Here is an 18,445-nt window from a genome sequence, read left to right on the forward strand (position 1 = left end):
GCCCTGCTAGAACTGATTTTAATGACTGAAACCAAGTTTAACAATCTTAGAATTTGGAGCACTAAGAAACACACTCTAACCCAGTGCTCTTTAAACAATTGGAAACAAAAGAAGGTGGCCTGTTGTTCATGTTTGGGGCAAGAGACGTCAGCAACTTGATAAATTTTCTGGTGCGTGACGACGGGCAGCAACAGGAGAAAAGTTACCAAGTACGATTGGTTGCAACTAGTGGAGGCCACTCTTCAAAGCATCTTTCACCTTGATGATGATTTAATAACAACAAACTTGGTGCCTAACCGGTTGAGAGATTGAATTGCCTTTGATCTTGCAACCTAGATATTTATAAGAAAGGCTCCCTTGGAAGCAGAATATAACATGGCTCCCTTCCTACTCAACCCAACCGAAAGGTCCTTTTAAAATTAAACTACCACAAAGTTGCAACATGCCACGTTTCACACTTTGATTCCTATAAGATAGATTCTAGCTAAACTCCTCCCCAATACTTGTGATAAAAACAAGTAATAAAAGATAAGAATGGACTAACATTTCCACTCTTCCAACTCTTCACACCAACTTCTAGAAGAGGGAATTTTGATTGGGCTGGACTCTTTTATTTAGAATTAGGTTTCTATTACTAATAATCAAGATCTAAAAGGAAACTAAGTCGGCCGTTCCATATGGTAGCAATATACTATTTTGATAGTCGAAATTAACGTCCAGACTCTCCTCTTTGAAACAAATACTAGAACCCTATGGAAACTAGATAACTCACACCAATCTGATTAACTCATATTAGAAGGCTTTAAAATTTGTAGCAATAAAATAAGCCCAATTGGAGACCGATTAATACATATAAACCCCTAAAACTAAGGGTTGAGATATTCTTCTAGTCTCTCACTCACGTAACATTTAGGAAACCACTTGAATAATTGGACGTTCAACACAGAAAAAGATTTATCTCCAACATCCCCACCATCTTTATCATCCTAGTACAAATCTCAACCGTTGATGTCATTCCTTCTTGCTTAGCCATTTAGAAACTTATTATTTTAAGTCCTAAAGTATATCTACTTGCCCATCAAAGTGAGTTTCTAAGATCTCTTTCTATTTCCATTGGTCAAACTTCAAACACAAGGATACCCACTATAGGCTAGTTAATTTTTTTGTACTGATATTTAAAAGTCAATATTTGATTGAGGTCACTTCTGATAATGGCACTCCGTACTATCTTTGAAAATTTTGATACTCTGTTTTCGGTAACAACACCTAACAAGGAGATGGGGTTTTCATACGGTGGGCCGGGCATTACTGTAAGCTATTTTGGTCCTGTATTTTTCTAAAAGTACTGTACATAGGATGTTCCAGACCGTAAAAAGGTTGTGTCCCAAAAATCATTTCCATAGGATGATCCCAGCCCTCCGATCTATAGAAGTTTCCACATTATGCAGTTCCTCTATAGATCGGAGGGTTGGGATCATCAAATAGAAATGATTTTTTGTGGCCCATCACATGGACGGTTTGGATCATCCTATAGTTTGGTCCGTACAGTACGTTTAGAAAAACACGGGACAAAGGGCTTACACCATATAAAAACTCAAATATTTCTTATGCTCGTGTACCAATTCGCTCAGGAGCACGTGCATCACACCGTGTCCATCCCCCGTATTTGGTCAACTGCCACCCGTATTGGTAAACCGCTAGTTTTCTTTCGGCTTCTCACGTTATGTCACGTGGCACTAATGGCGACTGTCTCTTCGACACGTGGCGTGTAAGAGCAAACCCTAGCCGATAATTTCAATTTCTCAAAAATCGCTAAATACCCACGATACGATAAATCGAAAGAAACTATCCACGCTGACTAGACGTTTGTTAGTGCTTTTTCTGTAAGACCGTCTAGGTTCTCTTCATGTCCAAAAGAATATTAAACAATACGCCCAAATGTGGGCCCCACTAACAGATCCCCCTTTCCCCCCTCTAATTCGTTTTTCTAAGTAACTAATATTGGCACCACCATATTTTATAATTACACGAACTTACCTTATCTTTTGTTTATTAATTTGCTTCTGGCCTTTTTTGGAAATTATAATAACATTCGACAAATGGTTAAATTATAAAAGACAAGGTGATTTAGTGCAATTATAAAAACATGGTAGTGCCAATATCACTTACCTTTTCTTATTATATTCCTTTATTTAATCATCTCTCAGAAAAAAACAGAAATATACAATTCTCTATTCTCTACTTCTTCTCTTTCTTTCTCTGAGAAGAAGAAGAAGAAGAAAAAATATGAAAGAAAGAGAGATTTTTAACGTCTCTTTTATTCTGCCATGAGCAGCTGCTATAGAAAACGGGAGATCAAAACCGCCCTTTGTTATTTAGACCGCTCAAGATCCGGTTTTCGAGGGTGGTTTTGGTTTTGTTTTTGCTATTGGGTTTGGGTTTGGTTTTGGATCGGGTATGAAATGGAAGGGGATTGGCTTTTGCGATTTTAATGATGGTTTTGATGTTATTAATGATGGGTTTCTTTCCTAATTTGAAAAAGTGTTCTTACATTTGAAGGTTGAGGATTAGATCGGAAAAAAAAACCCCGGTTTTTTAAAAACCCGGTTTTCAGGCCTGTGAGCTGTTTTAGATGGTGGTTTTATGAGGTAATGGTTTTCTCCCCCTGCATTCCTGATTAGGGTTTTTTTATTGGATCGTGGATTTTACTAAGTGGGGTACTTTCTTTTTTTTCTTTTCTGCAAATGGGTTCTGTGTTTGTATTGATTTTGAAGCCTGGATTCTAGGGTTTGGTTCTAGGGTCACTTATTTCTTAGCATTTTAGGGTTTTTGAAATGCTTTGAGTTTGTCGTATGTATAGGTTGAAGAAACTCTTTTGCCCAACTCTAATTAGGGTATTAGGTTTGTTCTTTCCTTTTGCGTTTTGTTGATGGGTTTTTTAAACATTGATTTTGAAGCTTGGGTTTTAGGGTTTTAGTTCTTTTAGGGTTATTTAGATAACTTGGTTTTGAGAAGTTTAGGTTTTTCATGTAAATGGATTGAGGAAGTTTATTTGTTGCAATGTTAAGAGTATTAGGTCATGGGTTGTTGGTTTCTTCGCTTCTTTTGTCCGTTTCGGCCGCAGAGAGCAGTTTTTCTCACTGTAATTGTGATGTGGAGGGTATTTGGTCCATTGAGAGCATTCTAAAATACCAGAAAGTGAGCGATTTACTGATCGCATTAGCCTACTTTTCGATCCCCGTCGAGCTTGGGTATTTTGTGAGTTGCTCAAACCTCCCATTCAAATGGGTTCTAGGCCAATTCATCGCTTTCATAGTTCTATGTGGCTTGACACATTTGTTCACTGCGTGGATATATGAACCTCACTCCTTTCATCTTATGTTAGCTCTCACCATATTCAAATTTCTAACGGCGCTTGTTTCTTGTGCAACATCAATAACCCTCGTTACTATGATCCCCTTACTTTTGAGAGTAAAAGTGCGAGAGTTATTCTTGAAGAGAAAAACTCGAGAGCTCGGTCGAGAGGTTGGGATGATGAAGAAACAGGAGGAAGCAAGCTGGCACGTGCGAATGTTAACCCAAGAGATTAGGAAATCGCTCGACAAACATACCATTTTGTACACCACATTGGTGGAGCTCTCAAAGACGTTAGCATTGCAAAATTGTGCGGTTTGGATGCCAAATGCTGATAGGACGGAGATGATCCTTACCCACGAATTGAAACAGAGGAATTCATTGAATGACGACAATATTTCAATCCCGATTAGTGATCCTGATGTACAAGAGATCAAAGGGAGCAAGGGAGTTAAGATTTTAAGGCAGGATTCGATTCTTACATCGGCAAGTAGTGGAGATGCTGAGCCAGGTGCCGTGGCAGGGATTCGAATGCCAATGTTAAGAGTGTCAAATTTCAAAGGAGGGACCCCAGAACTTGTTCAAGCTTGTTATGCGGTATTGGTTTTGGTTCTCCCCAATGTCGAGTCTAGGGTTTGGAGCTCCCAAGAATTGGAGATTGTTGAGGTGGTTGCCGATCAAGTTGCTGTTGCTCTCTCACATGCTGCGGTTTTGGAGGAATCACAATTGATGAGAGACAAATTGGTGGAGCAAAACCGTGCTTTGCAACAGGCTAGGAAGAATGCTATGATGGCTAGCCAGGCAAGGAACTCATTCCAAAAAGTGATGAGCCAAGGGATGAGAAGGCCAATGCATTCTATCTCGGGTTTATTGTCTATGATACAACAAGAGAATTTGGATCCCAAACAAAAGGTACTTGTTGACACAATGGTGAAAACTAGTAGTGTTATATCAACATTGATAAACGATGTAATGGAGATTTCAACTATGGATAATGGAAGGTTAGGACTAGAGATGAGGTCTTTTGAGCTACATTCTATGATCAAGGAAACGGCTAGCCTTGCAAAGTGTTTGTGTGTTTCTAGGGGGTTTGGGTTTGAGATTGAGGTCGATAAGGCGATCCCCAATTGGGTCATCGGTGATGAGAAACGAATTTTTCAGGTGATATTGCATATGGTTGGGAATTTGTTGAATGGGTGTGATGGAGGGTTAATAACATTTCGGGTTCTTTTAGAAATTGGGAATGAGGTTGGGCAAGATCATAGATGGCTTCCGTGGAGACAAAACTCTTCTGATGGACGTGCGGCCTATGTAAGGATTGAAATTGTAAGTAACAGTTCTCACACTGAGGACTCGATCTCATCTGTACAGCTCACTAGGAGATCCGTCGGCGATAGGATCGAAGAGGATCTCAGCTTCAGCATGTGCAGAAAGCTTGTGCAGGTAAAATTTCAATTCTCTTAGTTTTGGTTCTTTGATTCATGATCCAGCTTAGAGGATTGTTTAGGCTCTGTTCATTTTAGATCTTGACAACTGATTGCGAGTCCGTCAGTGCTAAACCAATTATTAGGTCCTGTTCGTTTGAGATTATGCCAACTGGTTATGAGTTCGAAACCAATTATTGGAGTCAAAATTAAACGTAAATTTGAGTCCAATAATTGGTTTTGGTCTCACAATCAGTTGGCATAGTCTTAAATGAGCATGGCCCTAGACTCAAATTTGACAACCAATTGTGAGTCCTAAACTGGTTATTAGAGTCAAAATCAAACGTAATTTTGAGTCTGATCAGCTTGGAATTCACAATAGGTTGTCATAATCTTTAACGAACAGGGGCCACCTTAGAGATTGTTAAGAAACAATGGAATGGTGCCTCTAAATGGAAAAACTTAATATTTTTACAGTTTTAAGACTGCATTACCAATTTCCTGTACTGCCTATGACAACCTGATGAGTTTATATTGGCCAATGTATTGAATATAACTGCTTTGGTTTTATGGATCTGATAATACATCTCCTGATCATCTATCTGGTTTGGTTTTAGTTCTCTTGCTAATAAACATGTTTTAATTCAGTGAAAATACTGCTTTTTGGATTCATTTTCTTGAATGAAAATTGGTGAAGCTAAATCATTGCAGAGTTCTCTGAAATGTAGGGATGCAAGTTGCGTCAGGTCAGTTTGATTTTTTGCTAAAAAAATGAATTGGAATCAACCTGAACCCGACCCAATTTATGGTAAATCTCAACCTGAATTCCCAAAATTCGACCCGAGTTGCACCCCTACAAAACCATCATTTTGTTCAAGATTTTTTTTCCAAGCCAATGGAATTTTATTACACGTTAGCTGTAAAAATTATGTTTTGCCCTTAAATCTTTGCTATTGATCTGCAGATGATGCAAGGGAACATTTGGGTAGTCCCAAACTCTCAAGGTCTTGCAGAAAGCATGACACTGGTTCTCAGATTTCAATCCCCAACAAGTATCCTTGAACCTGGAGGATCTTCATCAGACCATTTCCCCTCCAACTCTCTATTCAGAGGCCTTAAAGTTCTAGTGGCTGATGATGATGACGTCAACAGAGCGGTGACCCGTAAGCTCCTTGAGCGATTGGGTTGCCATGTTTCTTCAGTTTCCTCGGGGTTCGAATGCTTAAGGACCCTCGGCCTAGCGGAGAATTCATTCCAAGTTGTTCTTTTGGACTTACAAATGCCAGAAATGGACGGGTTCGAAGTTGCGGTGAGAATCCAAAAGTATCGAAGTGGGAATTGGCCTTTGATTGTGGCTTTAACCGCCAGTGCCAATGAAGATGTGTGGGAGAAATGCTTGCAAATTGGCATGAATGGAGTTATTCGAAAGCCGGTTTTGTTACAGGGGATCGGAGCTGAGCTTCGAAGAGTCCTTCAACAAGCGAGCTAAGGTATCAGAGGATTCAGAATTGCTTAGAACTGGTTTCTCCGATCCATTCCACAGGCTTGTATCACTAGTCCAATAAACCAACTGCCATCATTCATCCCTTGGATATCGATTCGCCATTACACAAGTGAAATTGTATACAGAAAATCAGCTCTTGCTTTCTATTGAGCGACTTTTTTTAAACTTCGTAAACGCATTTTTAACTGAATATCAAATTACACCATTGCACCATTACTTCACAAAAATCATCCCTCGTTTATCTTACAGGAACACTGCATAAATCAGTAGCCGAATTTTTGGGTTTTCTCGGCCAACAAAGTACATGCATTTATCGGCAGATATTTGTGATAAAACTTGATATATCAGGTTGATAAATGTGGTGAAATTCGATATACTGGCTGAAATATCAGTTTTTTATTGCTCATATATGCCACCAAAAAAGCTGATATGTTTCAGATTTATCAGTCATATCCTTCTCTCTATTTCTTGTCTGATCTTCAAAGTTACTCCAATGGATATCCTCCTCTGAACGTGTGAGATTCATAGTTACCAATTTTCTGTCTAGACCAAGCATGATTGTAATCCCATGCAAAGCAATCAAAAAACTTCTTGATAAGTTTCTTGCATTTATTGTTTTTAATTTAGCTGGTAACCATGTTGGTACAGGTTGGACGAGGATCGTTGATGTGATCCAACAATAATGACTCAAATCAATGATCAGACAGACTCCATTTTTAGATTAGTTTCTATTTTCAGCACTCCTTCTATTTTAGATTGTTAGTATTTTGGGAGCCAATTTTCTATAGGATTCATTTCCTATGAAATGAGTTGAGTATTTTTGGAGCCAATATGTGGGGTTGTCACAAGGCTCATACTACATTACTGTCCTCCTTGTTCTCATACCTTGATCATGTTCCATCATCCTCATACGTTGATTATATCCTATTGGCTAATAGAGAGGACCTACGCACCAAACAGGAGGAAAACCCTAATTTTTTGAAGTGATTTTTGTGCTCTTAAAGTGCAACTGCAATTAGAGTTTCTTTTTTTTTCCTTTATTTTTCTTTTTTTTTTGAATGGTAACCTGCAATTAGAGTTTCTCTACTCCTTTTTACGCAAAAAGAAAAGAAGAAAAAAATTTCATCCTCTGCAAAAGACATCCCTTAGACCGTCCTATATCTTCTCTTTCCTCCCCTATTCTTCTCTCCTTACCATTCTCTCTTCTCTTCCTCCTCTTTCCCTCTTTTCTTCTTTCCACTTCTTTCTTTTTTATATCCACAGTTTGATCCTCTATCAAAACTGTGTGAGCGGTTGCAACATCTGGTTGCACTAGTCCTCTTTTCTCCTTCCCTATGCATCACTGCTATACGTCTCCCAAAACTTCACTATTTCTTTATCACCTCTACTCCTTCCTGTTGCCCAGCAGACTTTTGGGACTATTTGAGAATGGTGTAGTTACGTTTCATCATAACAGTCCCCCCTTTTCAATCTGTCTCCTTGTTTCTTACCCTTTTTGAGTCCTTGTGTTTTGGGCAGAAGATTCAAAATAAAGAATCTCTCTTGTTTTTTAAACTCCTTGTCGTTTAGTGTTGCCTTGGAACATGAACCCATGACCAAGGGTGTTATGAGAGTGGGTGTTGTGACACTGTTTTTTATATCCAATGCAAGATTTTTAGTCCTACATTGGAAGGTTGAAGAAACTTTTGCTTCCATATAATAATAGGTGGTGTGAAGACTCAAGGGGGCCATTGGAATTGTTTGAGTGAGCCAATTTTACGAAGAAACCAAAATGCACTAAACACACACATGCGACAGGTCAGGCTGTGGTCCATTGTGGGACTAAAAATCTTTTTATTCGAAACCACAATTAAGTTTTTAACCAAAATGCGTACTGTGTATTTCTTAAATGAGCACTAACTAAGCAGGATTTATTCTTGTTACCGCAATAGACACATGTTGCGAACGTTGGAAAGGAGAGGGCATCTTTTCCTCTATAAAGAAGAGAAGGTTTCCTCCACCAGTACACACAGAAGCATACAGAAAAAATAATTTCTTTCTTTTTGAGCTTTTGCACCTTGTTCCTTCGTCGAGTGCACATCTACTGGACTGTAGGCTGTTTTTCTTGAAGCGTTGATTCGCAGATCCTAGTTGCACCATAAGGGACGAATACTATTCTCAAGGAGAGTGACAAATTGGCATGACTCATCCAACTTCGTTCTTCCTTCAACAATTGGAGTTTCAAAATGGATTTTGTCTTCTAATCTATCAGAGCAATCTACCACCTCAAGTTTTATTCGTATTCATATACAGCAATTTCTTAATCCCGGATTAGCCATATTATAGATCATCGTATCAAAAATTTACTCCATAGAGGAGGTATCTACTATTTCTTGAGATATTTTAGGGCCCGTTTGTATGCCGAGAAGATTTTGATTTGGATTTCTCACATTTACAGCCCTTTTCGTGTTGTGATTTGGATTCAAATCAAATCCTTTGATTTCCAAATCAGCGACCGACAGTGAAAAAAAAAAAAGATTTCCAAATATGCTGTGGAAATCCACAGATGTGGCAGTTTCCTTCACCCTCTTTGCTTCTCAACCTCTCCCCTCTAGTAGGAAGTACTCCCTTCCCTCTCTGTCTCCCTCAACATGAGGAGGCGAATCTATTCATTTTCTATTCAAAACTCAATTCTAAATCCAAATACAAATTATGAAGTTAGTGGTGGAAGGGGGTGGAAGTATCATTTTACTCTCTCGAAAAACATTTAAAATAAAATCTGCTGATGCATGGTTCAATGAAGTGTTGCCCGTTTCGAGAGCGAAGCATATCGTAATACATTGCCCTTTCTGCAACCACATGCATGCATCTTCCTTAAAAAAGAAAAATAATCGTCTTTTTCAATTACTTCTCCTTCATTTTCAATTTCTCGTGAAAGCGAGATTTTCAATGATTTTGACCCATTTGGGAAATGTCGTTTTCCCATCTCACGTAATCTCCTACGTCCACATTCCGACACTCGCCTTCCTATCTACCGTTCATGCTGTGGGCCCAGAATAAGGCTCCAAAATGGATATCAACAACAGATCGAACGGTTAGGATTGGCAAGGGTTTTCTAGGTGGTGCTAATCCAAGGTAGGGCCCACCGGACGATAGTTCAGATCATAGAACAATGGGCCCACCTTGATTTTCTAATTCCCTTTTATTTTTCTCAACATATTTTTTTGATCAGGTGTAGGATGATCCAAACCGTTCTTTCAGTGGGTCCCAATGTTAATCGTTGAGATGATTGTGCAATGACGTATTATGGTGGTGCCCTCCAATGAATGGTCCAGATAAGATTTAAGGATCTCTACAATGACGTCATCTTTTGATCTTTTCTACTGTGAAATGATATCTACACCTTTTTTCATAAATTGGGTCTTCCCTTTGTTTTTTTAGTTTTATCGCTTTAATTCCAAATTTCTGGCTCTTTAGCCTTTAGATCCCAAAAGGCTATCACCAACCAATCCAAGAATAGGTTTTGATAAAGTGAGAGATTTCTTAATAAAATGGAACTTTGACTTCTCCTTCACACTGTCTCATCAAAGATGAAAGAGCTGGTGAGGAGTGGTCGGTGTAAGAATTCGAAAGGACCAAACAGGAAAAAAGGGTGTTCTTATAAAAATCTGGGTGCCCTTATAAGCCTATGTTCTTTTAAGAAAATGCTATTGTCTTGAACAGTAGTGTAGAGAATCGTGAAATAAGCATTATTTGAAAGCACTGAATTATTAAACATTCTTTAAGTAGTGATTATGATTTTTTTATGAGAAAACGGTTCCTACACATATGTGTAGAGAGTTCTCTACACACTAGCTTAAAATACAGTGGGGGCCCACATTGTTTGGGTGATCCAGGCCATCCATTTTAAAGGCCCTCACATAGATAGGCTGTCTACAAAAAATCAGATCCATAGGATCATCCCAACCCTACGATTTGTGGAGGTAAAATGGATGTCTTTAAACCTTCACAAATTAGTCCATTTTTTGCCTCCACAGTTCGAATGGTTAGGATGATCCTATGGATCTGATTTTTTGTGGACACCCTATCTATGTGAGGGCCTTAAAAATGAATGGTTTGGATCACCCAAATAATGTGGCCCCCACTGTATTTTAAGCTAGTGTGTAGAGAACTTATCTACACATATGTGTAGGAACCGTTTTCTCTTTTTTTATATATTTATAGGGTTTTCTGCTTTCATTTGGGTAATGAATAATTTAATACTCCATTCTAATCACGAGTAATATCTTCCGTGTGCTTCGAAATTAATCAGCGGATGATGAAAAGAGATCCTATAGCATGAGCACTTCTTTGTCTTCCTAACCATATGTTGCTGCTCAAATCCTGCCAAGTGAATGAGCGGCTTGATTGCGCTGGTCCCACCTTCTATCTGAAGGGTTCTTTTTTATAGGCAGAGGCTCCGAATTCAAGGACGCGATGTGAGGGCGCCGACACCTGGCGTTATACAACTGCTAGGTGATTGCTTTTGGAGCATGGTATGACTGCCATGAGTAACAAGTACAAGGAATGAGGGTGATTGGAAGGTTTAGGTTTCATCCTTTCTTCGGGGCAAGTAATTGATGTCATGTTCTCTGGGGAGCGATGCACTCCAGCTGAAGCAGTGGGGGAGGGTCTTGTACGAACCCAAAAGGTACTATGTTTTAGCGGGTTGGCAAGTGATTGGGGCCTGACGTGCTCTTTGGGCAGCGACGTGCCAATGACTTAGTGGGTGATAGTGATGAAAGTCGGTGGTGGAAATCGGTATGCGCGGCGGAAGCTAGATTATGCTATATACAAAAAAATATATTCCACCAACCGAGCCACGATCCTAGTTACTAGACTCATTCATGGCGTTGAATTGAAATACATTAGTAATGAAAACTTTACCAATACAATTTGATTGACTATTGTAGACACCCCATTTTCACGGAACCCCAAATAGGTCCGTTTGAATAAAAATATTTTAAATGAGTGAATTAGTGTCCCAAATTTCATCCTAGAGTAGGTTAGGATCCTAAATAGGTCCCTGTAAAATTTTATTGAAATCAGACAAAATTTGTCCAATAGGACGAGCCTAGTTAGAATGATAGTGTAAGAGGGGAGTGTATTATTTGGTAACCCAGCCAGCTTTTACACTTGAGCCAGGAATGGGTTGAATTATCCATCTTGAGGGGTGTCCAGTAAGAAAAAGGGACAAAAGACAAGGAACAAGTATTTCATGCAGGGAGTGTCCAGTAACTTAATGGGGGTAGGTTATATTAGCATATTTTTTCGTTAAAACTTTTTCTTTTAGACCACTTATTTTTGCAAAGCAAAGTTAAAATACATTATATAAGGGGTTGTCTAGGCAACTCAGGGGGCTGAAAATTAACAAAATTTTCTATAAATAAGGGTTGAGGCCCTCATTTTTTGGAGAGAGAGGGTGTGAGGAAATTAGAGAGAAAAAGGGGATCTTGTGTGTTTGAACCCTAATCCATTCTAATCTTCTTCTCCGGCCTAATTCTGGCGAGCTTCGGAGAGCTCTCAACAGCGTGCTCTCTTCGTTGGCTCCCATTCTAGCCATAGCTTTCCTTTTGTTTGCATCAAAGAAACCCTAGATCCTCACCATTTCCCATTTTTTACCCAAAACCCTAACTCTTATTATATCTGTTCTTTTCCTTACATTTCTTTGGTGAAATCTGTGATCTCCGGCTACCTTCGCAATATTTGGTTGCCTCAAGCAGATCTTGTGGAGCTCCGATCATCATTCATAAGCGTTTCAGTTATAGCATATCGCTAACGCAGGTAAGTGTTATGACCTCTTTATCTGGATTATATTTGAAACTTAAATGATTGCTTGTGTAGTTTATAGTATGAATTAAGCAGTTTAATGCAAAGTTTTTTAGAATTTTTTGGTTTAATTAGTTTTCTTGATTTTATTGCTGAAATTTCTAGAAATTTTGATTTAAGAGAGAGTAGATCTAAAACTTATTTGTTTTGAGCTTGAATTAAATTTGTGATTTAAGGTTGTATGAACAAATCAATATAAAAAAAAGGTGTTTGCTTCAAAAATAAAATCATCTATTTGATCGCTTGTTTAGGAGTACTCGACCAACGATTACTTGTTTCAGGATGAATTTTAATTATTTTGAGCTTATAATTCATGATCATGAGGAAGTATTTGAGTTAAAATTTTGATTCTATAAGACGAGATTCCAGTTTATAGTTATGTTTTGAAGTTCAAAGTTAAAGTTTTTTAAGTTGGACTTAATGTCATCATTATTGATCATTCGCATAATTTTACAAATCATTTTTTTACAATCTGTTGATGATCTTCTTCTCAAAAGACTTAATTGAGTATATTTAGAGTAATGGTTGATAGATTTTGTTGAACTTGATTAATCCATAATAAAAGTCTGTTAATCCGTAAGTCACTGTGTGTAATGTTTTTCAGTTTAAATGTTTGTATTTGCATGAGTTTATTTTTTCAGAACATTGAACTTGGATACTCTGTTATATTATGATCATTTCATAACTTTAGCTTGTCGAAGTATGTATGTATTGGTATGCATGAATAAATGAGAAAGAACTGAATGCTTTTTATTGACTGATCTAAGATTTTTTTCAGTGAAAATCATAATTTTCTTTGATACTATTTCATTAGTGCTATCTTGGTGGTCAATAGTGTTGATGTTGTGATGGCAATTATACTTGATGACCCTTAGATTTTCAGGTTATTTAGTGTTCTGTTTTAGGTTTTATTCTCATGTTTATTATCCAAATAAGGTCAGTCAATTGATATGGTCTTTGGGTATTCATCATGTACATTTGACATAGCATCACATAGTTGAAATTTTCCATTATGAAAATGATGTAGATAGCTAGTATCTTATTTTTGTCAAAAATTGCAAATAACTTTTATTGTTTTTTTTTTAAATCTGCAAGACATATATATATATATATATATATATATATATATATATAGGAACGATTTATTTTGACATGATTTTTTGGAACATTATTTTTATTAAAGCAAGTTGCAAACTCTTATTTATCACTTAAGTTCTATGGATTTAGAATGGGGGAGTCCCCAATGGTGTGAAACACCTGTGAAATCACTTGCTTAGTATTGGAAATATTAAATTGCTTCAATATACAATCTTAGTATGGAATGGGTTCCACCAGTAAGGTTGATCTCTGGTGGGAACCTAGTACTTAACCTACTAGTGGGTGGGTACACTGGTTGTGATCACTTATACCGGTTGAGATTATCGGACCATAAGGTTGATCTCATGCCGCTAGTAGGGAGTCCTTTGGCTATTGATATCATTTTGCGCTTTATGACCTGCAAGTCCTTCGAACGAGTGTTCGCCTTGGGGTACGCTACCTGCCAATAGGGTTGGAAATTGGCCTCAGAAAAGACTGATCCGTATTATTTGTTATTATTATGCAAGTGGAAAATTTGCAAAACCAAGTGGGTGGATATACTTTTATGTAAAAGCAATTATTTTACCCATGTGCTCTATGTTTAGACAATTTCTGCACTTTTACAAACTATGAACTTCATGGAATGATATTTCTTACTCTTCATTTGTATATATGCATGATTTTATTAGCTGAAATGGATTTGGGAAAACCGGCTGGGCTGTTAGCTCATTATATGGTTAAAAATTTCAGGTATCAAGGAGGAGTAGATCGACCTCCGTTGGATTCTCGAGAGAGAGGACTGTTGGAGTAGTTTCCTCTCAGTGTAGTTGAATTATTCAGCTTTTTCTAACTTTGTACTTGAGGTATTGTAATGAACAATTAGCTATGGTGTGAAGAGGGATAAGGAACTCCTTATGTTATGTATTTGATCTTAATGTCCTAAATAAATCATATTTACGCAAATTATTTAGCAGCTCTGTATGTTATGAATGGTTGAATGAGAATGAGCCTTGCGTGCTTGTGGGGTGACCCCACGGGCATGCGGCGGCTGTCGTGCCGGCCTGACTCCATACCTCTGGTTGGGGCATGACAAGCCCTGAATTCGGTTGAGGGAAACAGGGTGTCAGTCGACCGAGGACTTTCGTTTTGGCCAGCGTGGTGGCAGTGGTGACACCCGGCGATAGACCTCTATTCCGAGGATTTTAACTTTCTTCCACTGCCATGTGTCATCATTCAGACGATCGTCAGATTTTACCCCAACACCAAAGTTAGCAAAACTTCGTTTTAAATGGTGTTTTTTTTTTAAAAGACATGTTTTGTAGGTTCACTGTTTAATCCTTCGTTCAAAACTTTTTTCAGCAAAAAAAAACTCCACTTTTTAGGAAATTGTTTAAAGCACGTTTTAAATGTACTAAATGTGTTTTTTGACCAACTTTTCAATTTTGCCCAATTTACAAAATTTTATAGCATATTATATGTGTGATTTTTTGGGATTTCATTTATTTCATCGTTTTTTACTACATTTCTTTGAGCCAATATCGTACTAAACTCGAATTTTTCCTATATAGTTTTGTGCGATATCATGTTATGCTAATTATGGTTGTGACATGCCATGTGCCATAACAACCTTTGGTCCCACTTGGAATGATGAACTAATTTCTCCAAATTTGTTTTGTTATATAGTCCGTGTTGAACTGTTCTCCATGGGATTACCAAGTTGGGGCTTGTCCTTGAATAGTGTCATGCCCCAAACCGTACCCACGGTGTAGGACATGGCAACGCCGTATACTTGCAAAAAAACCTCCACGAACATACAAGGCTAAAAAGTAATAACAAGAACCATACTTGGCATTTCATAACTAATAATATCAAAATATCAAATAAACTGAATGTAACATAGTCAAAATCCACATCTCAGCACTCCCACTACCCATAATGAATAAGCATAATCGTAGTCTTATACAACTTTCAATAATACTCAATGTCTTAATAAAAACAATTAAGCTATCTAACTCTCCGAGCTATACAATCCCAAAACTAAGCTTCCTCTTCCTCGTTAATTGCATGACGATCAAAATCTGAAAATGTTATAACCACGGTCACCTGAAAGCTCAGTACATAATAAAATACTACTCTAAGTGTTGGTCTAAGCATGCCAAGGCTCAATAAGAGTCAACAAATATAATTAGAACTGAATGTTGAAATCTAAAACAGAAATAATGGGTAAAGCAATAATCGAAGGTGCGTGTCAAAACATAATATTGAATTTAGAGGTGCAATAGAACTAAACGACATCAAAATAGTAGTCAAAACCAAAAGTTGTCCAGAATACAAATCCACTTTAAGATCATCGGCCTGGTCCAGATGACATGTTATTGCTTACACCGACTGTCCGCAGTGTTGGAACTAGTTCCTCAAAGTTCAGATACCTGTCAACAGGGCCAGCATTTTTTCCCACTGACGGGCCAAAAGTCCAGTGTACTAGCCCCACGATGGGTATCAAAAATAACCCAAGCCTCCACAAAAGTATCCAAAACTGATAACAGATCAAATGTCCATAACAGATAATGTCAAAGGGGTCCATAAGGTACAAGACATAATTGATCGAAGATGTCCACGAAAGGTTCAAAGTTTCATATCACGAATAAGGTAAAGAAAGCAATAATAGTGAAATAAACCCAAGCAATGGCAAAGTATAAAAAGTTGTAGGGATCCATAGGATTACCAAAAAGGCATGCTAGACACAAGATAATTTCAGAGATATGATGGCATAATACAAGTACACAAATCTCAATAGTAGGTACAGACTAAACATATAGGGTTAATGAATCACCTAAAGTAGCAAATCAAATGCCTTTAATTAAAGGGTTTCAATGATTATTACTATTAATGTTCCTTCTTTAATTTGAAGTTCACGTAAATTTGGATTATTCTTGATTATTTAAACTTTGTGAATTCATCTTATGAATTTCTTATGATATATACCATGAATTTTCAAATTCATTAAGCTTTGCATTTTGACCCATCTTTGTATATTTAGATTTTCTTATTTTAGCCTCATAATCATTTAGTTCTTTAAGGATTGTGAAGGTGACTTTTGACTTGAACCAAATTAAACCTATGGGTAAGTTATCATACAAAAGTGCAATGATGAATCTCTAGAGGGATTGTAGAGGGATTGTCCACTAAGTTTGATTTTCCAATTAAGTACAACTAGCTAGATATACAATTTTATATCAAAATTGAGTGCAAGGTATCTAGACAAATATGATGTGGTACTAGATCAGCAATCAATACATAGTATAAAGTAACTAGTATCCAAATATTACAAGATATATCTTTGAGGCACAACAAGATTAGATGCAAGAATGCCAAATTCATGTAATATGTTGTATCTAACAAACTTTGACTTAATATATGATATTTAATTATGAAGCATGTGATATTTAGCAAACAAATTTTAAATGATATAGACATTTAAGCACAACCCCTAAATCTACTAAGACCATAAAATAGATCAAGTAGGGGATTTTGGAACCCAAACCAACTTGGGTCCATCCTAGTTTGTGTAGACACCTCATTTTGACCGAACCCAAATTTGGTGTATTTGAATGAAACCCTTCCAAATTAATGATTTAGTGTCTCAAATTTCTTCCTAGAATAGGTTCGGGTCCCATTTAGATCCATCTAAAATTTTAGAAAAATCCGTCGCGGTTTGCATAGCAAACGAGAGGGGTATGTAGTATTGTGTAAATTTAATGCCGCAGAAGGGGTGTGAATTATCCTGACCAAGAGGTGACCTGTTGGGAATAAAACAAGGGTAATTTGTTGTGGAAGGGTGTCCCTGGGCAATTAAAGGGGCACGAATTTATTCCATCATTTTTTTTTTCTCTTAAAATTTTTCTATGGACCACCTAATATTGGCAAGAATCAGTTAAAATACACACATGAGGGTTGTCTAATAAACTAAAGGGGGTTAAAAATTAACCATTTTTCCTATAAATAGAAGGTCACCTCTCTCATTTGGGGACTTTTCATTTTCGTTCTTTTTTTAAGAGAGAGAAGCTGTGAGGATTTTAGAGAGAGAGTTTAGATCTAAAAACCCTAACTCCTTTTTCATCTTCTCCGGCAAGAATCCAATCGGATTCCGGTCACTTCCTCGCCGTCGGCATACTCTTGTGGCTCTATTCTACCCTGCTGTTTTCGTTTGACCTTCTTATTTTTCATTTTTTGTTTGATACAAACCCTAGCTCGTTTTCATATTCTCCGGTGTAATTCCAGCAAGAATCCGGTCAATTCTTACTTGCGGCTAGTTTTTCTTCTCTCATTCTTGCTAATCTTTGCAGTGATCTTCTTCCTTCTATGCTTTAAACCTAGAATTCAGCTAAAAAGACCCTAGTTTTGTTGTTTTAACCTAGAAATCTTAATTTTGTCTTCTCAATACCTTAGATTCTCTTCATAAAGCTTTAGATCCACATTTTTTCTCGTTAAATTTGTATTTCCCTTTTCACTTCTCATACAATCTTAGATAAGCTCCTGGAGATCTTTGATTTAACATAGATTTTGAAGATCTTTGTTAGAATTTCATAATCTGAACAAGATTTTTGAAAGGAAAGAAAGAAGAAAGTTCTGTTGCAGAAGATACAAAGCATCAAAAGAGAGAGGAAGAGCAGTTGTTTTCATCAGGTGTGGAGATCAAGGCATTGCTATTTTGATTTGAGCTAAGGATCTGCTATTACTTCTTAGCGTCTAAACAATCTCCTCATCAGGTATTTTTCTTAATATTTCTCTGCAAATCAGGGTTTAAATGAGAATTTTGCTTACTATGATAATGTTAAGCTTATGATTAGTTAATTGTTGTTGCAATTTGAAAAAATATTTTATAAAAAAAAAAAAAGATCAGTTTGAATTATATTTTATTTTGGACAGTTGTAAATTTGTTAGAGTGAAAATGAATAGGAATCATGTTGTTGATATTGCTTACTTCATTAGTTTGCTTCATTATTTTGTTTATCTAATATAGAATACTTAAAATTCAGAATTGTGTGGTTTAAATTTTAATTGTAAATCATAGCATTTTTTTTTTTACTACTTAAGTTGCATTGATTGTTTTCTAACCTTTATAGATTCTCATTGTACCCTATGATTTTTGTTCTGTACAGGTTTCAGTTTGTATTTGAGTATATGCCCGACTACTTTTTGATGTGGTTTGAGAAACTTGAAGAAGCACATGTCGATT

The 18,445-nt window shown here is 37.1% G+C and overlaps 1 protein-coding gene across 1 annotated transcript; it reads left to right on the plus strand.

The window, feature by feature from the left end:
- The first annotated feature begins 2,222 nt into the window (after positions 1-2,222).
- EIN4 (Signal transduction histidine kinase, hybrid-type, ethylene sensor) lies at positions 2,223-6,742 on the plus strand. Its single transcript, XM_077385867.1, has 2 exons — positions 2,223-4,797; positions 5,743-6,742. The coding sequence occupies exons 1-2, from the start codon at positions 3,061-3,063 to the stop codon at positions 6,265-6,267; spliced, it is 2,262 nt and encodes a 753-aa protein (XP_077241982.1). The 5' UTR covers positions 2,223-3,060; the 3' UTR covers positions 6,268-6,742.
- Positions 6,743-18,445: the final 11,703 nt, after the last annotated feature.

This window comes from Tasmannia lanceolata, unplaced genomic scaffold (assembly GCF_043159265.1).
Source record: "Tasmannia lanceolata isolate RefF3 unplaced genomic scaffold, GAP_Taslan_0.1 ptg000007l, whole genome shotgun sequence".
In the NCBI taxonomy this organism is placed as follows: Eukaryota; Viridiplantae; Streptophyta; class Magnoliopsida; order Canellales; family Winteraceae; genus Tasmannia; species Tasmannia lanceolata.

What these genes read in the sequence shown, in the direction of transcription:
- EIN4 (XM_077385867.1), top strand. Translation starts at nt 3,061, where the DNA reads ATGTTAAGAGTATTAGGTCATGGGTTGTTGGTTTCTTCGCTTCTTTTG. An exon ending in TGTGCAGAAAGCTTGTGCAG is followed by an intron (nt 4,798 to 5,742) that starts GTAAAATTTCAA and finishes ATTGATCTGCAG; the next exon opens with ATGATGCAAGGGAACATTTG.